This window comes from Osmia bicornis, chromosome 13, assembly GCF_907164935.1.
Source record: "Osmia bicornis bicornis chromosome 13, iOsmBic2.1, whole genome shotgun sequence".
NCBI lineage: Eukaryota > Metazoa > Arthropoda > Insecta > Hymenoptera > Megachilidae > Osmia > Osmia bicornis.
Genome location: NC_060228.1, coordinates 5,738,129 through 5,756,735, shown reverse-complemented (window position 1 = coordinate 5,756,735; position 18,607 = coordinate 5,738,129). Strand labels below are relative to the sequence as shown.

Below are 18,607 nucleotides of genomic sequence, written 5' to 3'. Positions count from 1 at the left end.
AGTTGAAGCACTTCACGACATATTGAAACGGTCGAACAAAGCGTAGGTTCGCGGTGAAACACTCTCGGGCCGGCTCGTGAACGTTTATTACTTCAGAACGAGGATGGAAGAGGAAAGGCGCGGCCGGATGCTGGCACGTCGCAGGCAAGAGCCGGAAACGGCGTGCAGGACCGTGTTAAATCGCGTAATCACGGTGATATTTGACTTGCCGCGCAAGGGAAATTTCATTCGTCTCCAGTTGGCAAGTGGCAGCTGCCCGGTACCATTGCGCTCTGTAGACATAATTACGCGTCTGATTAAACGTTAGAATTGCGAGCCAACCGAGATTTGTCACTAACGTGTGTGATCTCGCGGTCTAGCCTATCGGACTGTCTAATGCAGCTACTATGTAACTCTGTTCCAAATCCGTTGTAACTCGGTGAGAAATCTTGTGCTCTTGATAATCGTGACAACTGGATATTTCGGGATTGTTCAATTTTCTCTTGCCAAGCGAGTTTCAAATTCATAAAGCAGAACCTTTTTCGCATATTATATCAGCGTTGATATATTACACGCGTTCGTGTAATAACGTTACAGGTGCCTGACACCGGGAGGCGCAAACATTGCTGTATCCAACGTTGTTCATAAACTCCCGTGGGATCGCGAGGGGTTGAAATTGTCTCGGATATACACCGGTTCGTATCGGTGTCAGCCAGCGCGTTCAGCTTGCTTTTTTGACCGAAATAAACACGCCCGACACGCCGCCGATTCGACAGCTGCGATTTTGATATTATATCCGGGAAAATGATGAAGGAAATTGATCGGTTTTCCTATGAAAATCTGTCCGCGACGTGGAACGGTGTAGGTACGCGTGCTGTTGACCGAATTTGGAAAAAATAAATTCGCAAGTCCCTGTCTTTTGCAATTTATACTCGTACACCCGTGAAGCTATAAATTGAATTAAATTTTTGTCGGCATTCGAGTAAAACATAACGGATATAGGTGTTGAATAAAAATTATATATTTAGTGGTGTTTCAAAAAATCGTATCTCAAAATCGTGTATCACTGTTTGAATAGAAGCAATGATATAACAATTGCAATTTGTGTGTATTCATTGTTCAATGATTAATATTTTGTAGCAAGAATATTTGTAAATGAACATTTAAATTGCCGGTCACGGAATTTTAGTTTCAGCAATTTACGATAGTCATAAAATTTCGAATATATAACACGCAACTCATCTATAATACGAATGCTTGGTTTAACCCAAAAATTTCTGGTTATATGGAAATTTGTATATTACGCGCGTCCATAACTTTTCAAGATTCTCTTCTAAATTTCGCGAACCAATTACTTTAAATTACGATGGTTCTGTGTTCTAAATGTCAACAATTGTCAAATTATTAATATCGTCTATAATTTTAATAAACCGTGCGTATTTGAACGAATTACAAACTCAGAAACATGAATTCGTATCAGAAAAGTATCCCGGTAAGATTCCACGATCCCCTAAAACTATGCTCGAAAACAATGAGGAATTCGATCGACGGGTAAACTGTTTGCAAATAAGCCGCAACCGCGTGAATCCGATTCGGTGAAGAGTTTAAAAAGTGCCGCTCGAGAACCGATGAAAGTTTCTCTTAATTAAACGTTCGTCGAAACTCGAACAACCGCGGAATTTAATTAACATCCTACCCTGGTGTAAGAGGATCGACTTCGTTGCCTCCATGTGAATTAAGGGTAAAAGACATTGATTGATCTTGTGGTGAAGAGTGACTGGTTGATCGAATGATCATTTCCGGTATTAACCCCAGGAAGACAGGGGCACCCGATGGTCTTTTTAGGGTTGACACGTGAATGTCATGTAGGTCAATGGTGATCGACGCTTCGAATGCAATTACAGAGAAATAGAAAGGATTATTAAAAATATAAGGTACGTAATTTGGTGGGTTCTATTTGAAAATTCGATGTTGAAATTATTCAATTTCAGTGTGACTAACAGATTATTTCAAGTTTCTAACAGATTATTTTTCTTATTTTTACAGAACAAAGATGAAGGGGATGGAGCAGATTCCTGAAGGTTGAGAGCGAGCGGATCCTTGATATGACCGGCTGGAGGATGCGGCCGACTGCATCGGCGCTCGGCGTCATCGCCATTGTCTCCGTCATGATTACTGTCACAGCTTCCGGTGAGTGCTTTTACATAGCCAGCACATACATAGTTCTTCAATATCGCTTTTCGTTCGCACGATTTCGCAAATGTTTCTAACGAACGCGATTATTTACTCGGATCGCAGGCATCGCCACGTAAGCGATTCCGTTCGGCCGGACAATAAACGCTTTGACCGTTTAACGCGCTCGATCGATCCGACGAAAAAAACGCTCGACACACGAGCTGAAAGATCACAGTTCGTCGCTTTTTATGACGCGGACCACCAGCCGGAAATAATCGCGGAAAATTCGTTTACGCGCAAACAACGCGCATGTCGAAGATCAGTCGCGTTGTTAGCCATCGAAAATAGAATATTGTTCGATATTTTCTCGCGTGTCACACACGATGCTATACAAAAATTATTCCTTTCTCTTTTTTATTCTTTGGATTTCTGGCGTTTAACTGTTTATGCATAAAAAGAAAAATCAATTGTTCCAATTCGTCGATCAGAGTTTCGCTCTTTAAATCGTTTCTTTGATTCGTTCTAACAGTAGATCTGTTTTTCATTCTCGCACACAAACCTTCATCGTTTGCGTTCGATCTGTAAACACGTTCTCACTCGCCATCGATCATGATAAAACAATCGAACGGATGAGAATGCATCGTGGTCGAGACAGAAGGGAAAAAGTTTTCGACGACCGTTTGCTAGGCAAGTTCCGCAAAAATGATCCACGGAATTCATGAGCTGCAGATTCAACCGTGAGATCTGTAAATTATGATCGACGAGCGACGTTACGTGATCGATCGTTCATACCTGGGCTTGTAATTAAGAGAAAATTAGCAAAAATTTCCTCTAGTTTATAGAGGAAAGTTAAGTTTTTACTTTAAAGTTTTGGTTTCTTTCATAAAAATATTGAATAAGTAACTAAATTTCCCCTCACAATATACCACGACCACAATGGCGTTACTCTTAAATTCATGTTGCACTTTCAATCGGCCGGAAGGAACGGACGTGACAGACGATCGACCGAAAATCCAGTTAAAACAATAACTCTGAGAAACAAAAGGTGACGTGGTGTTTGATTCCCGGTGATATATCGTGAAAAAGGTATAGACATTCGTCGAGTTACTATTGGTTTTGTTTCGTCCGAATTCGGGTCAGAAGTTGCTCGATCTTTATTTCCTTTTTGTTGAAATACAAGACGATCTTTGTCTTGATATCGTCGAAAGAATTCTTTGTTTTTCTTTAAACGGATTCGTTAACTGCAATACGCACGTTGCAAAAATATAAAACACGAATAGAAGAAGAAATAAAAGGGAAGTTTGAAGGGAACAAATCGTCGGTACGTGCTTTAAGAGCGGTTGGAAAAGGAGTCGATACTCGAGGAGGAGAATATAGGTGGGGCAGAGTAGGAAGGATACCGAACTTCGACCTAAAATTACAAACGACGCGTATTTCTCCTGAAAGTCTCTTGAAATAAATAGAGTGGCTGATATCAGCCGAGGGTTGAGATATTCTTGTTAAATAGTTCTGCACGACTAAACGCCTACACAGGATGCATTTTATTCCGTGTTGCAGAATCGAGCAACGACGCGATCGAGCACAGTATCAATCATCCCGAAGTCGATGAGGAGAACCAGAGGAACCAGTCTGACCCCATCCACGAGAACAGCACCGACAGCGAGATGTTCCACGATTCTCAATTGATTCAACGAAGGTTCGACGACTCGTTAAACGCGACACGACTCGTTCAAGATATCAGTGCTGAACTTCAGAGGGATCAAAGCGCAGCCGTGTCGTTCGCGGCTGAACAGAACGAGGTGGAACGTGAACCTGAGCAGTCAGAACAGAGACCGGTGGAACGTAATAACAAAATCCAAAGCATAAGTAGGATATTCCCTACGTCGACCGAGTCTGTTCGAGAGATTGTCTCCAGTACAGCTTCCTCGAAGAGCGAAGACGAGTTAAATCGCGTCCAGGTGGACGAGCAAGCGCCTTCCTACACCCTGGATGAACAGGGGATAACAAATGGTTTGAAAGCAGAGATACAGAGAGACTTTATCTTCACTACGACGTCCAGCCGGGAAACAATCGCGACCGACTCGAGGCAGATCGAGCAGAAGAACGTGGAGGACATCAGGGCGATCTCGTTCCAAGTACCAGCAGCTGGAGAGGAGACGCGACAACAAGAACAGCCGAGAAATCCAGGTGAAACAAGGAAGGATCATTCCAGACCGGTGAACAATCTGCTGTTAGCCGGAGGCAAGTCCACCAAGGGTTTCTACGAGATAAAACCCTCGATCAAGACCGAGATGGAGGACGATCAGACAGTCAGCAGCACCCAGAGACCATTGTCTGGAAAGAAATTCGTGTTGCCGAGCGTGGACAGCGCGTTCGGCAAATTTGGTCCTTATTTCGAGGATGGGGATCAGGATATGAATATCACTGCCAGGATAGGGAGCAAGATGCTCCTCGATTGCAAGATCGGGATGCTCGGTGATAAAGAGGTAATGTAATTTTATTTTTCTCTGAAATTTATTTTACGATTCTCAGGATTTCTGTTCGTAAGGTAACGATATCAAAAAAGGCATATGTATATATTGTTGCAAGACATAACATGTTCAATGTGTTCTCTTTTTGATCTCATTCCGATGGCGAAAGTTTATTTATTTTGTCTCCCTTTCACCGGTTGCTCTTTCAGTTGCCTTTATAATACCGTTGCCTTTATGAGACAGTGGCTGATGCAAGTTGGAAAATAGGATGGGCGATGTCATGATGAAAAACCGGCTGCAACGGTCTTGTTATATTTTTATGGTCTCCGTGACGTACGATAAAGAGATATCACGATGATGAAGCGAGAGGCGAGAACACGGATCGATTCTTTTTACCCGCTGAAATTTTCTCTTCGAAACTCGCTACCCTCTCGATTACTTGCAATGTAAAATGAAAAAGAAACTACCCTGTACCTGATGTTAAAAAACGATCCATTCGATGCAATCTTTTCTTTTCTTTTTTTCATACTTATTTGCAAGGAATACAACGAACGAAGGTATCGCGTCGGAGTTTAATCTCCTGTTTCGTTATTAACCTTCCTCGTTGCTTCAATTCATTTAGCACGATACACATTAAATCTCGTATTATTGAAAGATGAGAATATTAAATGTAACTTATTTGTTATTAGCTCTGGTTCGTGTATTTTACGCGAGAGAAAGTTTCATAATTTTAATATTAATTAATCTGTTCTGCTATTGAAACCCGAGGATTTTCCGGTGATAAGTAATTAAAAATTTATTACCACTATTCAAAATAAGAACTTTGGTACTTGTAGCTTTAACGTTATAAGTTGCCTGATATATTTTCCAATGAAATTCGAGATGCTTTTCTGTTGCCAGTAAACATCTCTTACAGAGAGGTACAGAGAGAACAGAGTATCGTGTAACGATGACAGATAGCATCATACGTTACGATTTCGTGTATTCTCTTCCGGTTAGAGTGTTCGACTGTGTTAAATCGGAAATATTGAGATTGATACAAACGGGTCATCGAAAAGTTTGATTCGAGTGTCGTTGAAGAGCAATCGTATATGCAATTCTTTTTAATTAAGGAAGGAATATTAGAATGTTTAGAGGTTCTCTTGAAACTTTCGGGCGTAGGATTCTGGACGTATACAAATAATTTTGACGAACGCAATTTTACTTGATTAAAATAACTGAGATTCCACGTTCTGTAGAAGTTAAGCAACATTCTCTTGAAATGTCTTACGCAATTTTCGAGATTCACCACCGTCTAGGATCGTGGAACTTTCTTTACAAAGAAGTCGAGTGAAATTGTTGAAATATTTGTATAAAATACTTTGGTGTCGATGACATAACGGTATCAGAAACAAGTCGACTCGCTTAATATTCGATAATATTAAGTATCTCGCAGTCTCGAGTAATCCGGAAGAAAGACACGCAACTGGGTTGAAAGCATCGCAATTAGCGCTTAAGCAGCAACTCTCGGGAGGACTGGGCTATTCATCGTTTAATCGGAAAACGCAGCTGGCGAACGAGAGACAACAGGGCCGAAAACGGAACGATTATAATTGCAAACATCATTCGTTAGCGTCGTCGGCTAACTTTTCGCATTGTAATCAGCTCTCGTCGAATTCCGCGTTGTCCTCTCGCAGACGTCCAGACGAGAAGTCATTTCGGATTCCAGATGAATTTATATTCCATGGAATACGTAATGAGAATCCAATTCTGACGACCTCTTCGTCGGGGTACAAGTAAAACCGTCGACGTACATATGCGTCGATTTTCAAGAATTCGTTTCCATTTTTCCTTTTCTGAAAATTATTCTCCGTCGCGTCAAAGTATCGCGTTTCTGGGACGATGTTCGTGGTCGATTAATTAACAAATCCGGAATGGAATACACGGGACATTTGCATGAAACGCTACTCGTTTAATGGGGTATAATTTTACCAGCTGGAAGGTGGAACATTTTCGCGATGTCGCGTAACAGAGCGGACACGAGCGATAACCGCGGAGCCGATTATCGGTTTCATTCAGCCGGGCGCGTTGACGCGACGTCGGCGCGAGGTGTAGTTTGATCGATTATTAAATTTCATGATCGCACGCCGCACGAGAAGTGAATGTTTCATGATGTTTTGGTTAACGCAATTATCAAAGCCCCAGGGAATGATTTTAACCGGTTCACCGTTTGCGGAAAGAGGAACATCCTCTAAACTCGATACTCACGTGTGAATTTTCGTTTGATATTTAGAGCCGATGGTTATTCTAGTCTCGTATTGTTTGATTAATCAGTAAATAATATTATTGTATTATAATTATCTCTGTATTCTCGAAGCAATCGTTCGAGAATTTTGAATAATTGCAATTATAAATGATGAAAAGTCGCAAAGGAAAAGTACAGATTTAACCGAGTTATTATTCAGCGAGAAGAGAAAATATCAGCATGGTAGCTTCCAAGGACAAAAGCCAAAGCTTGACAATCCTTGGTATCCCTCTATCGCGACACTCGTCACGTACGGTATAAAACAGGGATCCGGGATGATAAGAAAAAATGACGACGGAGTGCAGAGGAAAGAAAAGACGGGCAAGTAGAGTAAAGAACGTAAGCCAGGCTTTCTCGAACACTTAACGAGAAATTGCAGGACGGTATTCATTCGTGGACGATTCAACGAATAGAGCTTCTCGATTCCTTACCGTGAAATTATTACCTTTCGACGAGATCCCGTTTAATTCCTTCGCCATCGAAACAATACCACGTCTATTTTACTACGGCCCAACTGTTTCTAGAAATCCATGATTTACGAGGCAATAACGACAGATATTTTCTCGCTTCTGATTCAGGTGACGTGGTTGCAACAGCACAGCAAGGATTCCCTTCGATTGCTCACAGTTGGCAAGAAACCGTACAGCGCGGATCAAAGGATCACTCTGAACTTTCGGTAAGAGAAATAATTTCTTTTTAAAATAAAATTCAAGTTGTTCGATTGGAAAGCAATTCGTGTTTAACGCTTTAACCCTAACAAAAGCGAAGGGATTTCTGAAACGAGTCGCGAGTAAGATTCCCTGTTACATCCTGCAGGTATCCAAGCAACTGGAGATTACAGATTCTGTACGCGACTCCGAGGGATTCTGGTCTCTACAAGTGCCAAGTTGCGACACATCCACCTTTGGTTAAGAAAATTAACGTCGTCGTCACGGGTGAGTGATCCTTTCGGCTGATCCTTTTATTAGAAAAAAAACCTCTTGGTTCAATATCCGGTAGTTTCTGATTTCAAAAGAAAAAAAAAGAAATCTCATTCGCATCAGAAGCGAAGCTTGACCAATAGTGGACGATTCGTTGGTTCGAATCGACATCGAAGACCAAGAAAGGGAGGAACGAGTCAGGGTTTGAGGGGTATAAAGGGTTGCCGGCTAAGTATTGCCGGTCTCGCGTTTCCCAATCCCCTTACGTCGCCGATTCGGTGCAATGGAAACCCGCATTTCCTCGGCCAAAGCGCCCCGTGCCAGTAATCTGATCCGACCCGAAGAGGGTTTGGTCGACGAACAAAAGCTACCGTAAGGACGAAGTAGGGCAGAACAAACCCGGATGAACCGACATTGTTACACGACTCTTTTTCCCTTCTTTCCTCTCTTTCTCTCTGTTGCTCTCTGTCAATCGTCAATTCGTCTTCCGCTAGTTGGAATTTCTTTGATTCCTTCTCGCTCGACGAACGCAGCCCGTACCTTTGATTTCTTCTAACGTTAATTCGAAGGAAGGATTAATCGATAAGAACAATGTTCGCCGCTTTTGAATTAAATAAATTTCACTGGGGGACGATTTGTTAGGAGATGATTGATCGTAGGTCCGCGACACGCTGCTTCGGTCTGCTCAGTGATTGATCGAACTACTTAATTCGGGCTCCAACGGGTAAACTCGCTTCCTTGCAGGATTCTGTGACGATTCTTTACTGTTCCTTCTTTCAATTACAGTCCGACGAGTAATCACGTTCGAAATTTTGATAATTTACCGACACCACTTACGTTACCGCGAAGTATTGCGTCCGAGTTATTTAACAAAATATTTCTTTCGAGTCAGGGTGGTATCGATTTATAAGATGTTGAAAGCTTTTCGATAAGAAGCACGTTGGTCAAGAGTAGCAATCACAGAAATAAATATACCTTTGAGCAAACGTTGCTACGTGTTCTTTCTCTTCAGCGTGAATTTCTCGACTCGGACCAGTTTTTCCAGTTGACTAGAAGTATCGAAGGAATCAGAAATCACGGAAAATACTACCACTCGCATCTAAGTCGCCCGCGAAAATAAAGCGACAAGAAAATAAACAAAGCTAGGTGGTATTTTATCTTATTAAACCTGTAAAGTTTCATCGGAAAGAGGAGGATTTCGTCTGATTTTCTTTGTAAGAGATATCGAGCTACTGGAAACAAGGGAATTAGTTCGTCCTGGGTTGTTCGTATTCGAAACGAGAAACATGACGTTAAAACGTTATACAGGGTAGCGTGGCGGCTGCACTTTCCGTGTTCCTCGAAATTGCATATTTGTCACGTTAGAACAGCAGCTACGAGCAGGTCGGAACGACTTGTGAAACGCGGCCTCGTCCGTCGACGAGCAGACGTGTAGCGTCGACTGGTCATCGATCATCGATACGATTAATACGATGATTGATACGCATTCATCGTGCTCCATTTGTTAGCTCCGTGAAGGCTGCGACAATATTTGCTACGCTTCTGCGACGCCTGTTTTTACGTGGACCAATTTATCCTTCAATTCTTTATTACACCCTTTCCTTGTCGAACATCTTTGGATCCTTAGAATGTTAATAGAAAATTGTATTTTTACTTTGCGAGTTTATACGGGTCGAAATTTCGAGTATTCGATATTTATTTTTCAATTCGATACAGTAAACTGACGGAACTTGATAAGAATGAGAAATCGATCTGGTGGATGATTAAACGAAAACGGGACAAAATGACAGAGACTGCATGAATGAAACACAACGTTCGTCAATAACACCGATGAATATTCAACCTTCATGAATGCTCAATTAAATTTGTTTAAAACTGCATTCAACATTCATGAATCTTCGTCTGTCCCCGCCTATCCGATCACTATCTTTTTCATTGACTATTCACACTTCCGTTGAAGCTCTTCCTTCAAACTATCTTTGACGGTTGCAAAAATGAAAAGGATCGTCTCGTTGAAGCACGAATGATCGGAAAATAAAAAGGAAAGCCGCTTTCACGAAGGTAGAACATTCTCCGAGAAGGTATCCCGGTATGAGCACTTAAATTTAATTACGAGCATCCCGACCCAAAATGGACAAAGAAAAGTCGTAAATATTGCCAACAGGATCTTCAGAGACGATCGTAAAGCTTGCTCTACGTGTTATTGGCCCGAAGAAGCGGATTCTTCGACGTTCTTCCCCAGAACCCTCTTCTACTTAAAGAAGCCTCGGAACCGAGTCGTTTCGACGAGCTACCTTTTAACCGTACCACCATCTGCGAGTCGTAGGTAATGTTTGAAAGGTCAAAGCAACTCGTGGAAGCTTTCTTTTGTCCGGGGAAGAACGATGACTTAGTTAGGGAGAGGAAAGAGGCTGGCATTCGGTGAAACTACTTTCCTACCGGATGCTCGGGCGTCGAGGGGGAAAAATTTACGCACGACCTCTGCCGCCTTAATGGACTCCCTCTATTTGCGTAATGAACCTCTGCCAGCAGATATTTTGCAAGCTGCTCGTTTTAAACAATCCACTCGGTAACGGGACACGCTTTCTCCGTGGAGAAATGGCGTTCGCGCGTCTTCTTACCTCAACAAGCTGCGCTCATATTTAACGGAAGTTCCTCCCCGAGCATGCAAATTCGTGATGCGAAAAGTTTGCATCTTACCGAGGTCCGAAGGAAATAAATTAGTTTTGTAATTAAAAATTATTTCAAGATTTTTATTCGGTATATTTTCTGTATTGAATAAAGATACAGTGACAATTTACTGTTGAAAGAAGATCGGTTCTCGAAACTGGTAGAAGAATTGTCATACGAGATCCAATTTAAATAATACTTGTCTTTCTTCTTCCCTTCCTTCCGCGACTTTTCTAAGATCCCCATGGAAAACGGAGATCCGGTTGGATGCACGCTCTTCCTTCGTCGCGTTCAACGTTCATCCTAAAGGAGCTTAAAAAATGATCAACCGAAAGAAATTTCGATCGTGGTCCCGTCTCGCAATCCTGTCCGCTCCGATTTCGTCGGATTAAATTTTCCATTGAATTCCGCTCGCGTCTGTTCGTCGAGCAAAGCTGAGATCCGACGCTTCCGCATCACGAATGCTCACCCTTTCTCGATATCCTTCCAGACCTGTCGTTACAAGAATCTTTAATACCCTTAATAATTCCTGATAATCAATCCTTAATACCTTTGGTGATTCGTATTAGCATACTATTACCAATCTTCCGTGTGATCATCGTCAGACGAATCTAATTACCCGTTTTGATTAATTCTCAATAAGGAGATTACTTAGTAATCATGATGTCGGCAGGTTTCTATGAAAATCCAAGGGATCCATTCGTGATTCGATGAACAATTATTTATCCACCGCGATCAATCGAGGAACGAGGTTCGCCCGGTATGATAAATTGCTCGGCTCATCTATTTGACCGATTTATCAGTGCACCTTATGATAACCCGATCCATGGTTTAGTTTTTTCCTTTTTTGCAAACGATAGCAGACAAATCGGTCTGTCAGATAACGCGATTCGCGGTCGATCGACGTTACAGATTTTCTGTTTCCAGATGAATCGTACGTACAACTCGATCTAGTTTGCAGATTCGTCTGGTTTTGAACGGTGGCGCTTACGTTTCGACGAAAACATCGCGTGCTCGATATCCCTTGCTAACCTACGGCTGCATATAAATTGAAAACTTAAGGCTCGAATAGAAGTATCGCGAAGTATTGATCGACACGTTTTAGACAAACAGAAATTCGATAGGGTAACGCCACGGTTTAGATTTTTCATTTACGGATAAGGGTGCTTATGGTGGTGTATCAAAGGCACTGCCTTTGAGTCCGCTAGCATGATCACTTCTGTATCAGATTACATAATCCGTCTGCAAGTTACCAGTACTCTAGGATGCCATGAGATATTCAAATTTGCGCATAGCGTTGAGTGAATAAATGATAAAGAAATAACAGCGGAGTGTTTCTAATTAGAATTTATTTGCGATTTACTCGCCTAAGGTCACTCTCGGATTTACATATCCCCCAGCAACCGTTTTTTGAATAATTCCAAAGTTGTATTTACCTTCTGCAACTGCGAAGGTATCTTTTTTTTTATTTTTAAATTGCCTCTTCCTTCGAAGGGAAATTCTTCTGCCAGAAGCCGGAGGGTTCGAATTAGGGTTCGCCGAGGGACGTGGACGCTCGGTCGCATAGAAATTTTATTAACACGCGACGCGGGGCATCGCGCGTGTTTGAAATTCTGAAAATTCCGTGCGACTCGGAGTTGGAGAAAAAATACACCCGACGGAACGGTTGCGGTCTGCCGGTCGGAATAAAATTTTACTTCACGCCCGGCGATGTTTTGTTCGTCGACCGCGTGACCAGCGGTCCGCGTCTTTGGAATTCCGCGCGACAAAGATGCGCTTTAGCAATCCGTGAAAGTATGCCCGGTCACGCGCGTTTCCTACCACGGGAAAGCGAGGAGGAATTTCTTTTCAGTCACGCGTACGCAAAAACGCGGTTACCCGTTGAATTATTGCGAATATATGGCTGAGTTCGGCGAGAAAGAGACTTTTCTTGTCGCCTTTGAGGATCCGCTAAACCGTCGCGTCCAGTCGATACATCCCGACGCCGTACAATCTTTTTCTTCTTCGTCCCGCTGGAACATTGATCATCCGCCGTGGAAAATCGCTGAATTATACGAAATCCGTGCCGGAAAGAGAGAAACGGGACACTGTCCTGTTCCCTTTAGATTCCCTCGTATAACGTTACGCTTACTCTCGTAACAATTGTCGTCGATAAAGTCGAAACTGTCGTTCCGTCCTGGAAATCATCCCAACTTGGCGAACAACGCTCGTAGAGATTGTCCTTTGACGAGGATCGTTACGACACTGTTTTTCTGAATCGCGTGCCTCGTGGCTCGCTTTCGTCCTAGATAGATAGCAATGGAAAGTAGATGCTTTAGTTTCGAATCGTTAGGGTTGTTTTGACAATTGATCAACTATTTGATTCGGGATAAAAGTAGAACAAGGTAGCTCTGTTACGTCAAAGTTTCCCTATACGAGTGTGTAAAGTGGCGAAAAAAAAGTAATGAGAAGACGAGAGGAAATTTGCATAGTGGCCTACTCGAGAATCGTAGTCGGACGACGGTGTTGAATTCTAACGACGACCTGGAAGAGAGTCGTGTGCGAGGCGTCGAACCCGATGACGTCGCTACGAGGATCGTCGATGTTTAACTGTTTCAAAGCGTTTATTCTGCCGGTCACGAACGCTTCCCGACGTCGATTTTCCTTCGAAACCTGCGAAAGCTACAACTTATATCCCCTGTTCTTCACTCTTCTTTCTTTCTCTCGTCATTTGTATGAATGGTCACGTACCGATACCTCCTATCTGTATCCCATTCGTCAGAAACCGTGTTGGATACTCGAAAAGATAACTGACGACGATATCCTGACTTCCGGCATCGCTGTTGAACCTGTTTAACCGATAGGAAGTTGATAAGGTGAATTTTCGTTGGGATTAGTTATTTGATTTTTAAATTAGAAAATGTCCTTTCGGACAGACACCTGGTATCCCTATTTCGCCACTTGTCTACCTGACAGGACGTGTATTTTAATAGGTCGAGGAAAGGTGGTGGTTTTTAATAAACGATTTCTTAGCGATCGTCCGACATCTCGTTAACGGGTACACTTCTGTCGAGGATATTGCGGGATGCTTTAATTATACGATGTAAATTAGTCGCCGGAGATATCGAACGAGTTGTCGCTTTACGACTGTTAATTATGAATACATTTAACGGCGAATGTAATTCAACGTGACCTCGCATAATCGTACTCTTACCTGGATCTTTAATCCCAAGCACGGGGGAGGAACATTTTTATCGCTGTTCCTGGTAATTGAAACCCCCGAGTGTTTGTGTTTAATATCCTCGCAGAACGTGAAATTTTCTTTATCTGCTACACGCGATGGTGTTTCGGAATGGGTATCGTTTATCAGAGGAAACGTGTTTTATATTTTCAGCGCCGGAATTGACAATAACGGACGATTCTGGACGAGTTGTGCCTAAAGAGAGGCACCTAAAGGCAGGCAGCGCCCTGAAACTCAGGTGCGAAGCCAGAGACGTAATTGAGTCACTCGATGAGGCCGTTGTTTGGACCAGGGGAGATGAAACGCTGACAGAAGATGTCAGGTGAGTTTCCTTAATCCGCTACTGCGAACATTTTTCATAGGAGATATCGGAAAATTAAATAAACTTGACGATGACCGACCTAATAACCACCAATTGAATTCATAACGACCCTGAAACGAGTACACTTATTAGAAACATAATTTTAACGAGCCACGAAACCCTTATCCTGTCCACCGAACAGGAACCATCGGCGGGGAGCAATTTCACAAAACACCTCGTTACCTTGTAGCCACCGTTAATGAAATTATCAAACACCAAGAGGAGAAGCGAGAGGAAAAACGCCTCGAGACCCACTTAAGACCCCGTATCTATGAAACGAGAGCTTTCTCGCGTTTCATCGACCCTCTACCTTCCTCGCCTGAACCCCCTTTTCTCCACACCATAGCATGGATACGTGGTATTAGGTTGGTACGTGAGCCGGATATGGGTTACGCTCGGATATCTCGTTTTCCAGCGAGAACAGGACGACGGAGACCTCGTCCGGCAAGGAGGTCCTCGTGATCGTCAGCACCTTGATCGTCGAGAGAGCCACCCCTAGACACGCTGGGAACTATAGCTGCGTGGTGCCAGGGAAAGCGAAAACCACCATAGCGGTCCACGTGCTGAACGGTAAGTCTTCATTTTGTATCATTCGTATGAAGTGGAAAGTTTTCGGAAATTGAGGATTCAGGAAAATTTAGATTGCTTCGGAGAAAATCGATCGATTTTTCTAATAATTTTTGAATTACTTTCATAGTTTGCTTTCTTTGCTTCTACATCATTATATCGTTGATTAAAAATTTCTATTACCAGTTTTCAAATATGAAATCATAAATGCGATAAAGCTAGGATAAACGGTACATCATCGATGATCGGTTAACCATAAAAAAATCTCAGCCACATTTACGATGATCGTCGGATAGAACAGTTCCTTATCGGATAACACGCCTACGAAATGTGCTGAAAATTCTTGATATCAACTAGAAGGAAAGGTATACCGGGTGGAAAGGCCAGAGTGTTCTCGCAACATTATCCTTTGGAGAACGTCGTGTCGTTGGAGCGAATCACCTTGGCTCGTGGTCGATTGAACCTATTCCAGGATGCCTAATCGGGCGTGTACCTCTAGGATCCTGAGGCGAGATAAAATCCGGTCCATTTTGTCTTCCAGGGTGAAACACGAATTTTCGTCGTGATCGCGATACGATAACGTCGCATTCGTAAATCGACGGAGAAATTGTCCTATCATGAAGACGGATAGCCTTCTGCTCCCCTTGTAATGTAATTTCTTACTTTTTTCTTATTTTGTTGCAAGATTATGTAGTCGCTTTTTCACCAACGGTTTTCCAATTTCTGATAAATTTCTTTCGATCAACCCGCCCGCCCGATAATTACCCAGGAAAGATTTCAAAATAAAGAGATCGCGTTACAATTTTTCTAACAATATTCGCTGGTAACGTCAGAAACGAAGACGGATCATTAAATCGTATCGATTCTGTTCAAAAAAAGAGCCGGGAAAAGAATGGATTCTCTGGAAAGAGGTCAAAGTAATTCGATCGCGGATTACCTTTCTAACGACCAGATTAATCTCGCGTTACCCCTTGGTTACTCTCTCGATCGCGGTGCTCCACAAGCGATTTGTAATTCCAACGAGAACCGCCAGTTATTAAGAGGTAAATCGACGAAGATCGAGTAGAATTCGTCTAGAATTTGTTCCCCGCCGGATCGTGAAACGTATATTCGAAATGGTAAACGACTGTTGTGTCTGGAATCGCACAATCGGGCAAGGATAGAGAGAAGCTCAACCTTGTCGTAAAAGCAGAAGGATTTCCGCCAAGAGAGCGCCTTTTCACGGTAGCTTTCAGCTTCTTTCATCCTGAAAACGTGCGCCCCGTTACAATGTCGGCGAAACGACGCGCGAAACTTTGACCACCAAGAAGTCGACCGAGTTCTGTGGTCACGTGGAAGAACATACTACCGCTTTTACCCCTTTAACCCGTATTTGACATTTTACTGCTCTTTGGAATCATTATTACAGCTCTATTTCTGCATCTAAGACCTAACCCATAGACAAAGGAATCCTACGATTGCCTCTTACCATCAAGTTACAGAACCCCCTGTGTAACATTTTTCCACTTCCACGTTGACAATGGTTTTGATATCCTAATAGCGTTCCATAAAAGCAAATACAACCGATTATCATAATCAAACATCTATCGGGTCCACAAATGGTTCAGCATCCTGGTGAAAAAACGTTCGAACCGACGGAAAGGTGCGATAATGCAGATTAACCAGCGGGTGAGGATGGTTCACGGATGCAATCTAGATGCGCGCTAGGGTTCGTCCGTTGGCGTTAACGGGTCGTCGTTGCCGTCGACGAGGCGCGTTTCATGAAAATGGAAACGCCGCCAGCCTAATGTGACGGCGCAACGCGTCGGGAATGAGAAGACCGGTAACAGGAGAACGGGGTAAAAAAGTCGGAGGCGTGAAAGCTGGAAGGTTGGATGGACGAGAGGATGAAAGCAGAGTCGACAGAAGGGGAATGGCGTTATCGTGCTGGCCACTTTTTTCCTCCATTTGCAAGCCTTATCCCAGCATGTTTGACTGTTCGTGACTCTCCTCGGTCTCGCTTCTAATGCTATCCCAAGCTAACGTTTCGACGGAAGAACACCCTCGGACCGGCATAATAAGCCAAAGATGGACGGTTCCGTGGCACGTTATCCTCTTTCGTGAAAATTGAACGATCCTCTTATGGGAAACAGTCGTGGATATAAAATATTTTAAAAGGTTAGATCATGGTAAAATGAAAGAATTAATAGGTCGAAAGATTAATAAATAATGATGCTAATCATTCTAAGTTAGGTACAATCGAGACGGCGAAAGGAGACAATGGAATGTACTCGAGACGCGCCTATAATTAGCCGAATGTCAAACGTCGGAGCATTCGAATTGCTCAAAGCTGCTAAGGTAATTAGCGCAATTAGAGAGTTAGACCAATTTCAGCCTGAGTCGGCCGCACACCGTGTAAGAAGATTAATTATCAGAGAACGGAAAATTGATCATTATAGTTACGAAACAAGCACACGCTCGATACATTGTTCCGGATCGATATCGAACTTTATACCCAGATGAATTATTAATCAAACTTACAAGATTAGATATTATTCAATTTTGGAGGAACGAATGATTTCTCGATTCTCGAATCATTTTCAACAATTTTCGACAATTATCAGCATTTTCCCTGCTAGAGGATTGTTGAGAAGTGGTTGGTTAGATTATCAACCAAGGGATTATTGACTCTCTGTTATTGACTGGGTTTAACTGACCTCGACGTTCAATCGATCGACATTCGTGTCTGAACGCGATTGAAGCGATCATTATCGAAGCTAACATTACCGAAGCGACCGAACCCGATTCGATATGTACATAAATTCTTTTCTGAAAGCTAGCGTGTTTACCATCTACCGTGTTTGAATCGCAATGAAACATTGCAGGAAATGTTTTACTCGAAGAAATGTTCCGAGAAACAATTTAGATCGCAATATAAATGTTTCCTCTTCTATAAGAAGAAGAAAAGAAAGGAGATACACATTATGTAGTTTAAAATATCGTTGACGATGACGCTTTTATTCAAAAAGCAATCCCGTCCATCTTTCGGAAATCCGGCGAACGTGTCGCATCTTGGAGGAAATAACTTAGCAGAGGTATACGTGCCTCGGATTCGAAGAGAGCCGATAATCAAAGACGAAGAAAGGGAGAAAGTTGAGGGAGACAGGTAGCTTTTATCACGTTGCTTGACGAGTGAACCTTTCATCCGTATCCCTGTTTACAGATTACGCTCGAAGAGAAATCTTTAAAAGAGAGTGAGTTTGGTGTTGCGGCTTGATCTGCTTATTTCTCTTTCTTGTCTGTCGACGTGGGGTAAATTAGAGCACGATGAACACAAAGATCACGCGATTCTAATTGAAGTACTCTCAGCTCTTGATAATTCAAACTTTGATTCCCTTTTTACTTGATTAGATCACGAAGAGGTTTTTTTTATAGAACTGTGTCATGCTCTGAAGATGGTGTTCTTTATTGTTGTGGTGTTTACAGGAAAGTTTGCCTTTTTTATCGATAGAAAATAAAATTAACTAAATTTTCAACCATCAACCCTCGAAACGCAAAGCTGCAGCTCTGCCATTCGAGGGTCAACTTTTCACGATTTATCCGAAACTCTCGACGACTCTGGTCTATTTAAATTCGCCAAACACCCAACGAAATCAATGAAGATCCTCTAAAAGATTTCTAAAAGATCCTCGAGTTTCAATGGACAGGGTGAAGTTAAAATCGACTTTCTAAAGAGGCCTCGGGAACGGTTCTTCTTCTTCCGAGGATACCTTAGAGTGTTCAATAAAATCGATCGCAACAAGAGGATCGTAACGTTACGGGTCGGTTTGCTAGACGAAAGTTACGAGGACAGGAAGTGACCAATAGTAAATTCTGCCACGTGATTTCGATAGGAGGCTTCCGTCTTCAGGAAGCGTAACCCCACATATGAGCCGAAACGGTCCTCCTGACCTATGACCTTCCGCTTTATCCCTGCGGCCA

At 42.6% G+C, this 18,607-nt stretch overlaps 1 protein-coding gene across 4 annotated transcripts in view; it reads left to right on the top strand.

Moving 5' to 3' along the window:
* LOC114872584 overlaps nucleotides 1-18,607 on the top strand; it is a 148,191-nt gene that overhangs the window by 114,555 nt on the left and 15,029 nt on the right. For 3 of the 4 annotated variants that reach the window (XM_029179923.2, XM_029179924.2, XM_029179925.2), the window contains 6 exons: nucleotides 2,026-2,169; nucleotides 3,712-4,640; nucleotides 7,488-7,585; nucleotides 7,726-7,844; nucleotides 13,873-14,041; nucleotides 14,496-14,650. In XM_029179923.2, the coding sequence (XP_029035756.2) occupies nucleotides 2,085-2,169; nucleotides 3,712-4,640; nucleotides 7,488-7,585; nucleotides 7,726-7,844; nucleotides 13,873-14,041; nucleotides 14,496-14,650 (1,555 nt within the window). In that variant the 5' untranslated portion in view covers nucleotides 2,026-2,084. Of the gene's footprint in view, nucleotides 1-1,823; nucleotides 1,914-2,025; nucleotides 2,170-3,711; nucleotides 4,641-7,487; nucleotides 7,586-7,725; nucleotides 7,845-13,872; nucleotides 14,042-14,495; nucleotides 14,651-18,607 lie in introns of those variants that run through there. The other variant, XM_046288382.1, reaches the window with a different exon arrangement.